This window comes from Prunus dulcis, chromosome 5 (genome assembly GCF_902201215.1).
Source record: "Prunus dulcis chromosome 5, ALMONDv2, whole genome shotgun sequence".
Lineage (NCBI taxonomy): Eukaryota > Viridiplantae > Streptophyta > Magnoliopsida > Rosales > Rosaceae > Prunus > Prunus dulcis.
The window spans coordinates 638,642-656,681 of NC_047654.1; the positions used below are offsets into that span (position 1 = coordinate 638,642).

The 18,040-nt window shown below is 36.7% G+C and overlaps 3 protein-coding genes across 3 annotated transcripts; all 3 read left to right on the top strand.

The window, feature by feature from the left end:
- The first annotated feature begins 1,410 nt into the window (after window positions 1-1,410).
- Window positions 1,411-10,487, top strand: LOC117627980 (vacuolar protein sorting-associated protein 51 homolog). Its single transcript, XM_034360313.1, has 21 exons — window positions 1,411-1,804; window positions 2,380-2,519; window positions 2,691-2,745; window positions 2,889-2,996; window positions 3,092-3,190; window positions 3,296-3,373; window positions 4,297-4,374; window positions 4,748-4,888; window positions 5,390-5,490; window positions 5,580-5,647; window positions 6,350-6,423; window positions 6,567-6,633; window positions 7,122-7,237; window positions 7,728-7,994; window positions 8,110-8,226; window positions 8,367-8,438; window positions 8,787-8,837; window positions 8,984-9,211; window positions 9,292-9,468; window positions 9,910-10,038; window positions 10,142-10,487. The coding sequence occupies exons 1-20, from the start codon at window positions 1,625-1,627 to the stop codon at window positions 10,027-10,029; spliced, it is 2,337 nt and encodes a 778-aa protein (XP_034216204.1). The 5' UTR covers window positions 1,411-1,624; the 3' UTR covers window positions 10,030-10,038; window positions 10,142-10,487.
- Window positions 10,488-11,199: 712 nt separating this feature from the next.
- Window positions 11,200-14,465, top strand: LOC117627460. Its single transcript, XM_034359576.1, has 5 exons — window positions 11,200-11,474; window positions 12,259-12,391; window positions 13,312-13,408; window positions 13,732-13,818; window positions 14,092-14,465. Exons 1-5 carry the CDS (start codon window positions 11,414-11,416, stop codon window positions 14,224-14,226), a joined length of 513 nt encoding a protein of 170 aa, XP_034215467.1. The 5' UTR covers window positions 11,200-11,413; the 3' UTR covers window positions 14,227-14,465.
- Window positions 14,466-14,534: 69 nt separating this feature from the next.
- On the top strand, window positions 14,535-17,557 carry LOC117627459 (glyceraldehyde-3-phosphate dehydrogenase B, chloroplastic). The gene is made up of 9 exons (XM_034359575.1): window positions 14,535-14,958; window positions 15,042-15,155; window positions 15,507-15,668; window positions 15,778-15,945; window positions 16,094-16,254; window positions 16,373-16,434; window positions 16,519-16,568; window positions 16,753-17,159; window positions 17,301-17,557. Exons 1-9 carry the CDS (start codon window positions 14,860-14,862, stop codon window positions 17,434-17,436), a joined length of 1,359 nt encoding a protein of 452 aa, XP_034215466.1. The 5' UTR covers window positions 14,535-14,859; the 3' UTR covers window positions 17,437-17,557.
- The last annotated feature ends 483 nt before the right edge of the window (window positions 17,558-18,040 follow it).

Here is an 18,040-nt window from a genome sequence, read left to right on the forward strand (position 1 = left end):
GATAGTTGTTTTCCATAGGGACGAGGAGCAGCTTTGGGGAGGTGGGGTTGGGTTGGATTGGATTATTTTTTACGCTTTTTAAATTTATAAATATATATATATATATATATTGAATGGATATTTTAGGAATTATAGTGGGTGGAAAGATAGGATTGTATTTTTTCAAATTTATATGATGGGTGAAAAGATAAGGTGGATGGGGAAATAGGATAGATGGGTGGAAATAGCAGCACTTTTAGATAAAATAAAGGACTATTGTTGGCTCTCTATAATTAAATGCTGCTTTATTTTATTACTATTTTAAATATTTATTTAATATTAATTATTTTATATGAAGAGGAAGCATTTATACTAAACTAAATATATATATATATATTTATAATTTCTTAAACTAAGGAGTACATTTGGAGTTGAAATTTTCCAAAGAGCTCTTAAAATAACTTTACAGTGAATGAGTGTGGATGCTCTTAACTCCTGTAACTAGAGTTTTTATCAAAAATAGTCAAAATTTAACCTCCAAATTCATAAATGTCAGTTTTTTAAAATACTTTCAAATATAGCAAAAAACTCACTTAAATTGACCCAAATGCCCTCTAAATTATAACTCAATTACACCTAAAAGCTAAAACCCGAAATAGCAGAAGCACGAAAACAAGATTGGCTTCGTCAACTTAATCATGCCTATGAATCCTATCATAAAAATGACAATGTAATTACCAAAAAGAAGAAGAAAAGGAACAGCCGATGTTTTCATAAATCCAAGAAATAAAAATCATCTCTGCGGCTATGGCTTGATTCGGTGGGTTTGGGAGTTTTTTACAATAAAAAAAGTTAAAGTCAGTTTCTTGACATAATAATTTTTAATTGAGAAAAAAAAAAGTTGAACTTTCCTGCAAAATTCGTATCATAAATACTGCTAGTCTGCATATGATATCAGGGGCTAAACTTTCTTGCAAACCATCATATGTGTTGCTGCCTTACCTCATCACAAGAGGTCAAGAAAAATTGCAAGGCCCTCGCTGTTCATAGACTATCTTCCCACAACACAAACTTGTCTATATTAACTTTGCTTTCCATTAAGGGGGATTGGCGAGGGGCAGTGTCCTTGTGTTTGAGGGTAGGCTGAGTGGAGGGTGAGGCTTGTGCTCAGTAGGTTACGGCTTGGAAGAGCATGCTTTTTGGTTAGGTTTTAGTTTAGAGGGCATTTGGGTCAATTTAAGTGAGTTTTTGGCTATATTTGAAAGTTTTTTTTAAAACTGACATTTATGAATTTTGGAATTAAATTTTGGCTATTTTTGATAAAAACTCCGGTAACTACAGTACAAAATCAGGAAAATTGAAATTAGGGACCAAATTTGATTCTGTGCCAAACTCAGTGACCAAAAATGTAATTAACCCCATTTTTTTTTTTTTTTTTTCATCAAACGCCTTCTTCTTCTCCTCTCTCGCTGTCTCTCGTCTCCTTTCTTCTCTGTGTGTCTCTGTCTCGCTCTCTATCTCTCGTCGTGTTCCTCTTTTCTTCTCTGTGTCTTAGTCTTGCTCTTTGTCTCGTCGTCTTTCTCTTTCTTCCTATTCTAGCCGGAGTCGAATCCGTTCAGATAGTGAAGAATAAGAAAAATTAAGAATGGAGGTGGACGATGTGCCACTGGACGACAAGGCAAAGAGAATGAGGGATCTGCTATCGAGCTTCTACTCCCTAGATCATTCAATGTCCTCCCCAGACACTAGTTCCTCTTCCAAGTACGCCACTCTCGACGCCATTAACACCACCTCATTCGATCCCAACCAGTACATGCATCTCCTGGTACGATCTCTTATTTCTCACTCCCTTATGTTTTGCAAATGGAGGATTCACTTATTTGTTTATTTAATTTTCAAACAAACTTTACTGGGATACCAAATGACTGGTAATTAGGGCAGATTTAGTGCTATGCGAAGAATTTGATGTTTGTAGCTCTGTTAGAGACAGATGGTTTGGAAGATTTTTTATGTTTGTAGCTAATATTTGTAGAGTTAAAAAGAGGTATTACTTGCGATTAAGAAGCAGAGGTCTAGTGCTGAGCTGGGAACATGGGCAAAGGAAAGAAGCTGTTTTTTTCTTATAGCACAAATGGAAATGGGCATTTGGTTTAGAATCAGGCTAGTGGGCTTTATATGAACACAGATGTCATACAGTAATCTACTCCTTTCTCAGATAACATGATTGCATACTTTGATCCATTTATTTGATGGAATGTATGATAGATAATTAATTATATGAGATACCATGAGTTATGATATTCGTAATTTCAATGATCATAATAGATTAAATTTTCTTATTGAAGATGAGGCAGAAATTTGAACTTTGAATCATAATTATCAGTTGTATGAACTATGCAGGTACACAAGTCAAACTTGGAAGGGCTTCTACAGAAACATGTTGAAATGGCTGCTGAGATAAAGAATCTTGACACTGACTTACAAATGTTAGTATATGAGAACTACAACAAGTTTATTAGCGCGACAGATACAATTAAACAGTAAGTTTTTACTTTTACTTATTTATCTGTGTTTACATGATTGCTAAATCTCTGCTACTACCATATCATTTATCTATTTTTGCTTGTTGTGTATCAGCTTCTAGATAACATAACCAAAAGTCTCTTATAATGTTTTGGCATTAACAATTTTATTGTTATTTTTTCCAACAGGATGAAAAGTAATATTGTTAACATGGAGGCAAATATGGAACAGCTCCTTGAGAAGGTACATCCAATTTTTTTCTTTTTACCCAGGTCATGCGGAAACTGTGTTTTCATTCGAAAGTAAATATAGGGAAGAAAGGACTGTTAAGGAAAGAAACTGTGTTTTCATCCAAGTGGCTTACTTTCACAATGCAATCATTGCAGATAATGTCCGTGCAATGTAGGAGTGATGGAGTCAACACTTCTCTTTTTGAGAAGAGAGAACACATAGAAAAGTTGCATCGCACACGCAACCTTCTTCGTAAAGTTCAGGTTTGAAGCAGTATATATTTATGGTCTTATGATGCTAAAGGTTTTAAGTTTAGGTGTTGGCAGTTACATAAATTTCATTTTCCATGGAAAGGCAGTTCATATATGATCTACCTGCTAGACTTGGAAAGTGTATTAAATCAGAAGCATATGCTGATGCGGTCAAGTTCTATACCGGAGCAATGCCAATTTTTAAGGTAATTTCTTTCTCCTATGATCTTTTGCACGTGGGACCAATTTTCACTTTGTGGAATTTGTTTTCAGTTGTCTTGTTTCTTTTTGGTTGGACTCTTTACTATTAGGCATATGGAGACTCGTCGTTTCAGGATTGTAAGCGAGCATCTGAAGAAGCAGTGACCATAATTATTAAGAATTTGCAGGTTTATCTTTTTCTTCCTATTTTCTTTTCGTTTTATACTATGGTCAGGCTGGTTTTTCTTTCGACCAATGTCTAACCAGGAGCGATTAGATGTCTTTTCCTTACTTGCCTTGCAATTTTTCTTTGGTGAGTTCTTGTCAAGTTTCTACAGTTGAGTTAGTGCCACTGTGTTGGATGCTGTCTTAGTTTATGTGTTTAGGTGCACACAACATAGTCCTGCATTTGCATTAATACATAGATTGGTGTTAGAGGCAGTTTTCTTGTGGAAGTAGTACCATCACTATTTGAAATTCTTAATTAATTATGCAGTATGTTAGGTATTATGCCTATATCTCAGATGTAGGATTAGCTTTAGGTTTGCTAGTCCGACATTCTATATGTACTACGTAGCAGTCTGGTATTACCCTTTGTGGTTGATAATTTCTTTTAGTGAAAGGGTTCTGGTTGAAATGGTTGGGTAGCATTTGCTTTGGATGAATACAATGTTTCAGTAACGTGATGCATGGGTCGACCTAAAAAGCTCTTCGAGTGCATGGGCTTGGTGTGAGTCTTGTGATTGAGATGTTCTTGCTGGGTCCTATAAGACAATAAGTAATAGTTATGAATCAAGGGACAACATGTTCACTATCTGTCAAAGTTATTACTTATTATCCGTTACTTGTGTTTCTGGGAACTATTACAGTACTATCTTAAGCATACTTTCACAGAAGAATGGACATTCACCTTCTGATGTATGACTTTTATCAGCATTAATGTAGTGCAGGAAAATTTTTGGACATTTTTATCTTGATCTGTAGCCCACCAGATTTTTAGAAAAGCCAAGTGTTTAAAATCACAATTTCATGCCAAATAACTTACTGACTGTAACTTTATCTAGGTTTGTTAGGAAACGTATCTTATGATTTTTCATATTATTGTCTTCAGGGAAAGCTGTTCTCGGATTCTGAATCTATACAAGCAAGAGCTGAGGCTGCTGTGCTTCTTAAGCAATTGGATTTCCCAGTTTGTACTGCACTTTTTATTTATTTATTTATATAAGTTTGTCAGTTCAGATTATAATTTACCTTATTAACAAGTTGTTGGTTTAACCAAAGAAAGAGTATTCAATATTTTATTGTTAGTAATGGTGTAAACATATTGTTCAAAATGAAATGTGTAGACATTTGAAAATGAGGTTATTCTCTTATTTTTGTTGTTATTTGCATCCTAATCATTGTAAGTTTTGCAGTAATTGAGGCATAGATGTGTACTGCTTTTTATTGACAAGTGGAATCTTAACAAAGCAAATACATTAAAAACGAAATTCCAATAAGTTTTCAAGTGTTTTGTATTACACTGATGTGCCTTTGATGACATATTGCCTACATTTTGGCAGGTGGACAGCTTAAAGGTGAAACTGCTTGAGAAGTTGGAACAATCTGTTGCCGGCCTTCAGCTTAAGATAGAAGATATGGGTAATGCTTCAGTGGATTCTAATGATACTTCCACTGACTCAGTTCCTGCTACTGAACATGAGGTGACTACTTATTTACATTGGACATCATTTTGGTTTGTCATCTTTGGCAAGTAGTGTATGACGGCTTGAACTGAAAAGGAACTTTAAAAAATCATTATGTAGAAGAATCTTTAGATAAATTTTCAATTAACTTGTGCATTAGGGTGATTTAAGTCAATTTATAATCAGTCTTTTAGATTGGAAAATCAAGTTCTCTGGAGACTGATTGGTTTTGGTTACAACTAAGTAATATCTTAAAAGATTTGTTTTTCCTTGCTGGAGAGTGCTTCAGACTTTTAAAGATATTTGGATAGAGTGCAAGAGCAATAAGTTAAGTTTAGAAGAACATGGTACCTGTATTGTACTGAAAGTTTCTATTAAACTTAAATGGGCATTCAAGTGCTTTTTCCCTTGTGCTTCATGATTACTCCCCGCTCATGGTTATATATTCCCTCTTTCTCTTATATATCTGTAACTCATAACTGCACTAATGAATCCCTGACTTGTTCACACAAAATTTAGACTTCTGTTCGTGAGTTTGCGGAGGCTATCCGTGCTTATCGTGTAATATTTCCTGATTCGGAAATGCAACTAACCAAACTTGCACAAGACTTGGTTAGCAGGTAAGGGGGCATATCTTTTTGTTAATTGAGATACTTTGTTGTATGGTAGCAATTTTCTGATGGAGTGTACTTGATGTTTGTTTCTCTAGGCACTTTGAAACCACTGAGCAATACATAAAGACACAAATTTGGTCGGCACACCTGCTAGGTGTTCTTAGTAAGTATTAACAATATGTTATCACACACACCATCCTTAACATTGGTCTACGTCTACCCCACCTTTGGAAAATGGAAATTTTAACTCTTAAGTATCCGTCAACTCTTCAGCTTTTGGTCTATTTAAGTATGTGCTTGGGCATCTTTATATTGTAAGAATTTGTGTAATTGTTGTTTTATCCTAAGAAGTTCCAGTGACATGATCTGTGCTTTCTCTATTTTGATACCCTTTTTGCACTATAATGCCTTTTCCCATCTTTTGGAAAAATCCAATTCAATTTTACTTAATTAAAAGGAAAAAAAGATTCTCTTGTAGATGAATCTTTTTATACTTGCATCTACTATGCAACAAATGTGAAGGTTTCCGGTGACTACCAGAAGACTACTGACAAAAGCGGCCACATTTGGCAGTGAGCTTTGTGTATCAATGTTTTTCTAACAGAATCTTTGGGCTAGCTTTGCTATGCTGCTACTAAGCTAGTCTTTCACTTGGGTCTTCCTAATTGTTAGCATTTAAGAGGCAATTTTCACCTTTCCACCCATTATTGTCCATTTGGATGTCATGTAAGATTAAACTATTTAATGTTTGCAGGAAAGAAAAAGAATCAGACCCTTCCTGTTTTAAATTTGATGTCAGTTCCTTGTCAATTTAAACCTGAAAATCTTATCTTGAAATGCTTAACCAAAATCCCTTTCCATGCAGGGATTATATGGAGAGATGTACTTCTGATGGATGATGTGTTACATGAGGCTGCTCTCTCTGACTATTCTCTGGAGGTCTCCCTTAAATAAATTTCAATTCTTTTTTTACAATACTGTTTGCAGCATTTCTTCCAAACTCTCAAGAACTGAAAGTAGATTCTTAGTTTTTTGGGTTGAAGAATGGTTCTAAGCGTAGAGGGTAATCTATGTTCTTGCAGCCTGCTCGGGTTGCTGTGAAACTGTATGTTAGCAACAAATTCTCTCATCTGCTAAGCAGTATTTCAGGTTATTCATTTGTTGCAGTTCAAAGTTATTTTTCTTCATAAATTCTTTCAACTCTTAAGCCATAATCTCAACTAATTGGGGTCAGAGACATGGATACTTTTTGGCCAACATTTGGCCCTATCCAAGGCCATATTTTCTGTTAAATCCGTATTGTTCCTGCCCCTTTTCAGATTTTTGACTCATATAATTTTAGAATTGTTAGTCAAATCAACTGAAAATGGAAAAAATGAAAAGATTTGAAATTAAATTGATAAAGCAGTTGACCCATTGTAAACAACAAGAGTATAATCTTCAATGGACGAATCTTGTAGAGGAGAATACCTTGATAGGCTTGGAATGGTGTATGTTAACCTAGTCACAGATTTGGAAAAATTGTCATTTGACCTTTAACAACTGAGGATCACAGAGACACCCACACTCTCTCTCTCGCGAGTTTTATTTTTTGATGCTAGTGACACAATTTGAGCTGAATTTGTTTGAACTGGCAGATGCCCTCACAAAAGCCCACACTAGACAGAAGGATAAAGGAGAAGAGTATTCCTTGCAAGTTGCTCTGGAGGGAGGCAAAAAAGCAGTGCTCCAAGGCAGCATGGATGTGTTACTGGTACTATATGAGATACTATGTAGTCAATGTTACTGCACTTAAAGTATGCTTGCATTGCATAAATCTACAGCTTCATCTCTCTCATGTCTTAATATACGCATAACTGATGGAACTGTTCTCCATATATACTCATAAAGTTAGAGCCCATGTTTGTTTGAATGGTGGCTATGTGCTTGTGTGTTTTACACATGCTTCCCGGAACTTATATTTGGATATATGAGGTGGTGACTACATAAATGCAGCACATACAGTTTTTTTTTCTGTTTTCGGACTATGGGTCTAACAATTTGGCCATTTTTTGTTTAAGTCTTCCTACAGTATTCAAGAAAAAACTCTACATATATTGTTGGTTTCAAACTTTTCATTTCTTTAAAAAAAATTTCCCCTATTGCTGTTGGCATATTAACTCCTTTACAAAAGTGCAGGATTTCTTACTTATCAAAAGAGGGACAAAATGATGCTTATCTCTTCATTCTATCATTTGTTTCAGGACTTCCGCCAACTTCTGGATGATAATTTGGGCCTACTAGTTAAACTGAAAGACTTGATTATTGATTGGGTCCAAGAAGGATTTCAAGACTTCTTCAGGGCACTTGATGGCCACTTTCTCTTGCTTTCTGGCAAGAATAGTTCGGCCACTCAAGATCTGGGTTTGACAGAGGGAATACAAGATGACAAAGTTCTGGCTGGGCTTGTCCTTGTGCTGGCCCAAGTTTCTATTTTCATTGAACAAAATGCTATCCCGAGAATCACTGAGGCAAGTAGCCAACTATAAGAATTATGTTTCATGCTAAAAAAAGTGTCAATACTGTAGTTATATTTTCCCCCATATCCTCAGGGCTTGCATTGAAGTTTCATCTTCTAATTGTCAGGAAATAGCTGCTTCCTTTTCTGGTGGTGGTGCCAGGGGCTATGAATATGGACCTGCTTTTGTACCTGGAGAAATCTGTCGGATTTTCCACTCAGCTGGTGAAAAGTTTCTGCACATTGTATGAATTACAAAATTTCTGAATTCTGAATTTTAGGTTATTCAAATGCTTTTTATTCCTTGGGCCATGATTAAACCACTTTTATCTGTTACTTATACATTCATTTGATAACAAGTAATGTTTTGATCTTCTCTTTTCAGTATATAAATATGAGAACCCAGCGGATATCAGTTCTCTTAAAGAAGAGGTTTACCACCCCAAATTGGGTCAAGGTAAGCTTGTTGTAGGGCAATATTTCAATAATAGGAAGTAGTTAGCATGTGGACTAAACCATTAATGGCATGTTTACTTATCAGTAATGGGTATCGGAATGATTCCAATTCCTTCTTCCCATGTGTGGGTATTGGAATGATTCCTATTCCTTCCCCTGTGTTTACTTACACATACGGGATAAAGAATTGTGCATGGTAAAACCCTTAATCAAATACCCTAAACACTGAATCAGATCAACTTAGGGGGAGTAGTTGATCCGATTCCAATTCCCTATTCCCAAATTCTTAAGTTCCCCAAAATAAATTTACCTACCAATGTAAATACTTTTGATTTTTACATTTTTGCAGCACAAGGAACCCCGGGAAGTTCATATGTTTGTTGATTTGTTTCTTCAAGAGGCAAGTACATTTTTTTTATGCTCCCCCATATATTGTTCTCTCTTGGAATAACAGTAAAGTTGAGGAGAAAATTGTTTGGTGCCTGATTTCTTAAATCTATTTAATGTTGTCAGATTGCATAAACTTTCCTTTCTTTCTTGTGTTAGTTGGAAGTAATTCGAAGTGAAGTTAAGCAGATTTTACCTGAAGGGATTCGTAGACACCGACGGGCTGATAGCACTGGAAGCACTGCCTCATCACGGAGCAATCCATTACGAGAGGAGAAATTGAGTCGGTCAAACACCCAAAGGGCCAGGAGCCAGCTGTTGGAAACCCATCTGGCAAAACTGTTTAAGCAAAAAGTTGAAATTTTTACGAAAGTTGAGTTTACACAGGTAATGAAGTACTTTTTGCTCAAACGAATATTGGTACTGGTTTAGGAACAACATGAACTGTGTCTGCTTGCAAATTGCAGGAGTCTGTGGTAACAACCTTGGTAAAACTTTGCCTTAAAAGCTTGCAAGAATTTGTCAGACTCCAAACATTTAATCGAAGTGGATTCCAGCAAATTCAGTTGGATATTCAGTTCTTAAGGACTCCTTTAAAGGAAATGGCAGAAGATGAGGCTGCCGTTGACTTTCTGCTGGATGAGGTATTGAGAAAACCGTCTAGGCTCTGCATCCTGGACTCTAACTTTGTATAGCTGCTCCACTTGAGTTCATATCTGTATATTGGCTTTTCTTTTGAATTGTTAATGTTGGAAACCTCTAAGTTTGTATAGCTGCTCCGCTTTTGTTATATCTGTATATTGCCTTCTCTTTTGAATTGTTGATGTTGGAAACCTCACTCTCCCTCTCTAAACCTTTTAAGGACTCCTTTCAAGAGGTGAGGGAGAGGGAAGGCGTTCCATTGCTCATGATTCAGAACTTATGTTATTTTTAAAGACCTTTCCTATTGAGAGGGGTGATAATATACTAAACTCACACACACTATACGGATGCTAAGACTTGAACCCAGGACCTTGCCTAGAGGAGCAATTGCTCCATACCACTTCAGGAAAAAATAATTGGTTTGGGCTTCTTTTATTGAGCAGGTAATTGTTGCAGCCGCAGAGCGTTGTCTTGACCCAATTCCTTTAGAGCCTGCCATCTTGGACAAACTTATACAAGCAAAGTTGGCGAAGACCAAGGAACAGAATCCAAACACTCTGTAGCATCTTAAGGTGCAGAAATTTTGCTACCTTTCACTCTCTCTGTGTCTCCTCCCATGCTATATTCTTTAAAACTTGCCGTAGTTTCTAATTTGATTATTTGGTTTTTTCATAGGTTTAACTGTGTAAGACACATGTTCGAAGAAAACGATTTTTCACAGGTTTCACTGAGGCTGAGGCTCTGGGATCCTCTTGATATTGAAAGGCATGTACAAGTCTTGTATTTGTTCTGGCTTTGGAATATCACTGCATCTGTAAATGCTTCAAGGCTGCAGTAGAACAAGTGCCAGAATTCTTTCAAATGCATGCTCATCATTCACTCGGCAAATGACATTTTCTTAGAGTCAATTATATTCCCTTGCTTGAAATGACACTATGCTTTCCTCATGTTTTGTATGTAACATGACAATTTGGTAACAGATAATATCATTAGTAAATAATGTTTCTTTTAATGCCCGAAATAGGCCCCTTTTATTTTGAGAAAGTAAACACACAAAGGAAAGATACAAGAAGAAAGGACCAAAGGAGAAATGCATCAAACTGGCACCATATTCTAGAACTTCACATTGCACCAAGCACTACATTTTTGCGGTTTTATTTAACGAATGTTGTCTATGAGATTTGAATTCTCCGTCCCTTTTTCTTCCTACGATAAAAATAAATCTCATCATAAAAATAAGGTAAGTTACAATTAACAAAGCATTTTATCCTATGAGAATGACACATCGAGCATGCAGAGCGTGAGAGGAATTCACTAACTTGGGTCAATTTGGGTTTTCAGATCTCTGTCCATGTCCTCCCCTTCTTGTCACTCTGTTAGAACCCAATCATTACAGCTCACTTACCATTTAATTATCAACCCATCTATTTCTATTTCTTGTTGTAATGAGAGTTCTGAAAACACGGGTTTAGTCAAGTTGGATAGAGCAGATGTGCTTCCCATTTTGCACCCGAGTTCAAATTCCTACCCCTCGTAGTTTAGATTAGCTTAAAATAGAATATTACTTAATATCAAAAAAGAAAAGAAAAAAAGAGTTCTACAAGCTCCTTTTGAGAAGTTTGTTAGCACTCTTTTGGACTGCTAACAAGATTAATATTTGGGCCTTCAGCGAAGTGAAATAGAGAGATCTAGACTGGCCCGTTGTACGGTCCAGTAAACCACATAACCAAAGAATGCCAGAGCGGCAGAGGCCGTCTCTTTCTTTATCCTTCTTTCCCGATAACTAATAATTCTTAATCAAAACTTGAGATATCAAACAAGCAAAAGCATCGGTATTATCGAATCCATAAAACTTTTCTTCAACTCCCAACAGTCTTAACACTCATTCCACTCTCTTTTTTGTTGGTGTGCTGCGGGTGCAAAGTTGCAAACTGCAAACTGCAAACAATGACTGCTATTGCCAATTCGCTGGCTTTGACTACAAATCCTCATGTCCAGCTCTCTTCTGGTAATTTCCCTCGTGATCTAATCAAACTGCGTTTGTTGGATTCTCAGCTCAATTTTTATATAAGTAATGCTCTTGCTTGCAAGTGTTCTTGCATTTCAATTTGATGGTTACTTAACTTTTTTGCTTTAAATGAAAGATGAAAGATGCAAATGGGCTGTCAATGATTTCATTTTGGATTAGTGTGTGTATGATATGGAACCTCTCACATTCCTAATCTAGGGGATTTGCAGATGACTTTGTTCTTTTACAGTTCGTGTTTGAGCCCGAAATAAGAACAGAAAGCAATCTCATATTGCCCAAGTTAGTAGTGCCTTGCAAGCCAGGAGAAAAGGCCTTGTTTCTATGCAGCTTTCCTGAGCTCCTATTAAATTACTGTGTAATTTTATGTAAATTTATGGCTATTTTTTCTGCATTTTTTGTTGTTATTAAAGCTAGGGCATCTGAAACAAATTGGCAATAGCTGTAGAGACCCAGGAACTTATATTTGTGAGGCTAGGCTTAGTTTAGGTTTCCCAAGTGAGATTTACACCCTGGGAGTAAGCTGAAATAGCTAACCATCTGCAAATGGTAGTGGAGTTTATTCCAAAGATCTATAGCTGATGTAAGGGTTATATATATGTATACATTATTTTCCCATTAACTAAGTGGTTTGTATCAGAATTCACTGAACGTTCTTGTGGCATTTTCCATATCAGCAATGAGTTTATTGCTGCACTTAGTTTCTGTTTATGCGCTGGATTTCGAATAATGTTGCTTTTCCTGTTCCTGTGAAATTCTTCACCAGGGTCTCCTCTGAAACCATCACAACAATATCTTGGGAGTGTGGCCCCTACAAACTTGTCACTCAATTCAAAGCATATTGGGAAAGCTCAGCTATCTACCTCCAAGAGGTCCTTCACAGTTCAGGCTGGATATAGGTATTCTGTTTGTCCTTGCATTATAATCCTGATTCTGATATGTGTTTTGGGTTCTTGTTTGTGATCCGGACATGCTAGTTGTATAATGCAAAATGCATGGTAGCTGCTGATTTATTTGCTTTGAGTACGAGTTTCTCATTTGAGTCCTGTAGTGTGGGATTTGTATATTTTTCAGACAAAATATTTATGTCTATTATACATTTGAATATGTTAATTATTGTTTCTCAAACTGTTAAATCGCAATAGATATAAATCTGGGAATTGGTTGCGACTAATTTTTTTTTTTTTTTTTCCAGTAAGACTATATTAAAAAAAAGGAAATGATTCTTAATATTACCACTGCCTGGTGGCTTGTTGATTCTTCAAGATCTCAGTTTTCCTTTTTATGTTTGATTTCTTCCCCATATCCATATAATGTCCTGGCTATTTATATAAAACATTGACCTCACACGTACTTGGAGTCATGACTGCATTAAGGTAACAATTAGTTATTAATAAAACTTTTCTACTTTCCATGTTTCCTGGGATTCAATATTTGTTTGCAGAATGAATATGTATACTGGATGTAGCTCAACTAGTTCATCCAACAATATAGAAATCAAGGAATATAGTCAACTCACCCTAAACCCTGAAATAATGATATCAGATTCTATTATTATATGTCTCATTGTGTCTTCCTCTAGAGCACAATGCGCTGTTTAATTTCATTTGCTCATCATAGGGTAGTTTGTTCAGTAATGAATGGTAATATTTTCATTTCCCCAGCTATCATTGGTGGTGCTTTCACGATCTAGCAATATTGTAGATATGATACTGTCTTTTGAAATTCAATTTTGTATTTTAATATGTCATTTTCAGTTTTATCACATGTTTACCTTTCAATGATATTCTAATGACAGTCTCTGCTTGTGTAATTACAGTGATGGCGGTAGGTCAAACAGTTCAAGCATCTTCATTAGTGGCTTTGTTTTGGGAGGACTTATAGTTGGCACACTGGGTGCTGTATATGCACCTCAGGTTTCCACTCATCGATTATGATTGTTTTATGCAAATGCTTATATGATCATTATCTTGTATTGTGCTACTTTATATCTATGTTATTCATCAATCAATTATTACCAATTGTTGAAATGTGTATATTTTAAGACTAACGAGTTACCTACTTTGAAATTTATGCAAGTCTATACTCTGTACCTCACAAATTTGCCATGGTTGGGTTCTGTGATTTGTAAATTTTGCAGTTTGTGGGCTACAGAGTTTACTTTACTTGATGGCCTCTTGCATTAAGCCCAAAAATGAAAAGCATTTTTCTCACTGAGAATTTTTTTTTCCATCAACAGATCAGTAAAGCACTGGCTGGAGCTGACCGGAAGGATCTAATGAGAAAACTGCCCAAGTTCATATATGATGAGGACAAAGCTTTGGAGGTGAGAAAGCTCCCTTGCTATTTTCTGTCTTTTAGTTTTTTTTTTTTCTTTTCCATATGTTCAGCATTGTTGGAGATGCTGAAGTGCTATTTTGTTGTTATTGCTATGTTGTCCACTTTGTTTCAGTTTCTATCAAATATTTTTTCACTAATCATTGTTTGCCAAAATGCTCGGTTAATGTTTGCTATAGATAGACTCTTGTGATTCTAATTCCATAATATCTTTATTTAATGTTTACTGGAAAGATCACATTATGCCTTCTTTGCACCACAGAAAACACGAAAGGTACTGGCTGAGAAGATAGCGCAGCTGAACTCTGCTATAGATGATGTTTCTGGCCAGCTCCGATCGGAAGATGATCCAAATGAAGTACCTGTGAGCTCTGATGAAGTTGAAGCTGTCATATGAGAAGCTCCCATCAGAATCTGTCATGTATTTCAGTGTTTCAGTATTTGCCCAATAATCAGTGTAGTTTTGTTCTTCTATGTGGGAGCTCCTAGTTTTGGTCAATGTAATTGTACCCTCTGGTCCCAAAATTGCTAATATTTGGACGATGACGAATTTAGGAAAAAAAAAAAATTTAGCTGTTTTTTGCTGTCTGCATTTGCCAGTACGGCCTATAATAAATAATATATTTGTTATATATATATATATATATATATATATATTTTAAAAGGAATTACAAAACAGCGGGGACCTGAGTGATGCTGAATTCAGTATCCGTTATTTGTGGTTCAGATCTTCAAGCCTCGAGAGTTGCTGTTTTGCTCTCTTAACCAAAGAAAGTAGATTGTAAGGGCATTCTAGGAAAACAAGTTGGGGAATAACCTGCGGTTCATATTTTGAAAGCCTTGCAAATAGACATGATCTTATCTCCTATATCTTCACGTACCATGCTATAACCACAAGTTCCTTTAATTCAATTTCAACCATATTTTAAAATAAGGGAATGTTCAGATTACTAAAGGCACGAATGTAACTGTATATATATATATATATATATATAGTGGCAAAGTCAGTCCCTTAGCTTTAGTTGCAGCCATGGCCTCACACGCAGCTCTAGCCTCTACAAGAATCCCAGCCAACACCAGGCTGCCCTCCAAGTCCTCGCACTCTTTTCCAGCTCAATGCTTCTCCAAGGTCTTTCTCTCTCTCGATGTTCGTGGTGTCACGCTTTTATTAGCTTCCTGGTTTGATATAATTTGCTTACTCTTTTTGTGCAGAGGCTGGAGGTTGGTGAATTTTCGGGTCTAAGATCCAGTTCATGTGTGACCTATGCAAGCAATGGTAGAGAGACATCCTTCTTTGATGCTGTGGCTGCACAACTTACTCCCAAGGTTTTATCTTCCCATTTTTTTCATTTCATTAAGCAACATATGTGTTTGATTGAACAGATATCAGATTGTTCACTAAACCTGAATTCATATTTTGAGCACCTGATTTTTTTTTTTAATTCAGTAAGGCGTAGTGATACATTACAAATCTACAAGTGCTATATATGCCATGCTTGCTTACTATAGCACCTAAACTTATCCTGAGAATATATATCCAGAAAATTCTTTGCTGGACACTCCACACTGACCAAAATATACGAAAGTGCTAATGTTTATCAACGCTATGTTATTGGGGTGGATTTTCTGCTAATTAATTTCGTACTCATAACTTTTGTTTTGTTTAATGCATAGCAGACTACAGAACCAGCTCCTGTTAAGGGCGAAACAGTGGCCAAATTGAAGGTGGCAATCAACGGATTTGGTCGTATTGGCAGGAACTTCCTCCGATGCTGGCATGGCCGGAAGGACTCACCTCTCGATGTCATTGTCGTCAATGACAGTGGTGGTGTCAAGAATGTAAGGGAATTTATGAGTATTAATTCATATAGTTTAATTTAACATGCTTTCGGAGAATCATAGTGGTAAAATTATATTGCATTAAAATTTAATTTAATCTCAAATACAGGCTTCACACTTGCTGAAATATGATTCAATGCTGGGTACTTTCAAAGCAGACGTTAAAATCGTGGACAACGAGACCATCAGCGTTGATGGCAAGCCTGTCCAGGTTGTCTCTAGCAGGGATCCCCTGAAGCTTCCTTGGGCTGAGCTTGGCATTGACATTGTTATCGAGGTAATCGATTGCTGTGCTGAGACTAGAATATCAAGAATAAGGATGCCAGATATCTATTACAAAAGAACTGCAATTTTTAATTAGCTTGGAGCCTCGGATAATATTGTAAATAGTACCTTATTATACAACATAATTGGATAACCTACAGGGCACAGGAGTCTTTGTTGATGGCCCTGGTGCTGGTAAACACATCCAAGCTGGTGCCAAGAAAGTTATCATTACAGCTCCAGCAAAAGGTGCTGACATTCCTACCTATGTTGTTGGGGTGAATGAACAAGACTATTCCCATGAGGTTGCCAACATTGTCAGGTCAGTATTCTCAAATTGATTAGCGAGATAGGGAAAAAACCATCACAATTATGACTCTGCTTGAGTAAATTGACTAAATATTCTAGAGGTATAAAATTTGTATTTGTGTGTTCTGCAGCAATGCTTCTTGCACCACAAATTGCCTGGCTCCTTTTGTAAAGGTCTTGGATGAAGAATTTGGTAAGCAGTCGTTCGTATTTTCAGCATGAATCCAAATGGCACACCTTCGAGGACTAATTCTTTGTTTGTCATGAAAACTTGCAGGTATTGTCAAGGGAACCATGACAACTACTCACTCCTACACCGGAGACCAAGTAATGAATGGCACCTTCATTCTCCTCTGCATATAGATTTTGTTCTTGCCTTACAATCAAAATGCACTCAAGGATTGACATTTTGATGTCCTGACGAAGGAACAGTTGTAATGAGTAATACCTATGGGGGCATTCAAAATCAAGTATAAATTATTTATGGCGTACTCTGTGTATGCATGTGCAGAGGCTCTTGGATGCTTCACACCGGGACTTAAGGAGAGCCAGAGCAGCAGCACTCAACATAGTTCCCACAAGCACCGGTGCAGCCAAGGCTGTGTCTCTGGTGCTGCCTCAACTCAAAGGAAAGCTCAACGGAATTGCCCTCCGTGTGCCAACACCTAATGTATCAGTGGTTGACCTTGTGATTAATGTTGAGAAGAAAGGTATTTCAGCAGAAGATGTCAATGCAGCCTTCAGAAAGGCAGCCGAGGGACCACTGCAGGGCATATTAGCAGTGTGTGACATTCCTCTTGTGTCGGTAGACTTCAGGTGCACCGATGTTTCCTCCACCATAGACTCCTCCTTGACCATGGTCATGGGTGATGATATGGTCAAGGTGGTTGCCTGGTACGACAACGAATGGGGATACAGGTGAGTCCACTCGTTATAAATCTAGAAAGAGTTTTTCATTGAACAAAATTAACGTTGCATGGAATGTTAGTCTGAAACTATTCACTATATATTCAAGCTCAACTGTGTCTTGATCTTCCTGTGGATTATTATTTCTGGCAGCCAAAGGGTTGTGGATTTGGCACATTTGGTTGCAAGCAAGTGGCCAGGCACGCCACAAGCGGGAAGCGGAGACCCGTTGGAGGAATTCTGCAAGACAAACCCGGCTGACGAGGAGTGCAAAGTCTATGAAGCATAGACTAATCTTTTTGGCTTTAGCAGTATTTGTTATCAGCAAATGATTATATTCTAATCACAACTGAGGAACGGGAACAAAAGCAAATAAATTACAGATTAAGATTACCCTCTAAATGATTATCAGAGAGAGAGAGTATCTTCTTTTAAAACCATATATATATATAGACTAGCTTGGGATGTTTACACCATAGGATTTTAATTAACCTCAATTTGCTTCAATTAAGAAAGTTGGGTTAGTAAAAAATTTGAGCGACAAAGTGCAAAACGAAATAAATTTTAAAAAAAATAATAATAATAAACCATTAGGACGCTAAGCGAGTCGGAGAGGACCAAAGGAGCCCTTTTATCTTGCACATACGCATCTTCAGAAAGATGCATGTAAAAAAACACTACGAACATCAATGGACCAACCAAAGTTCACTGCAAGAGCAAGAGTCAAGCAACTGTGGAGTGCTTAGCAACCGGACAATTAATTTAACATAACTATAATTGAAAACCAAAACCAACCCCAAAATAACTAAAACCCTAAAACAATTCATACACCATTTTCTATAATTAAGGATGTTTCAAATTGTACTTCGATATCTTTCAATCCTCCTCCCGCG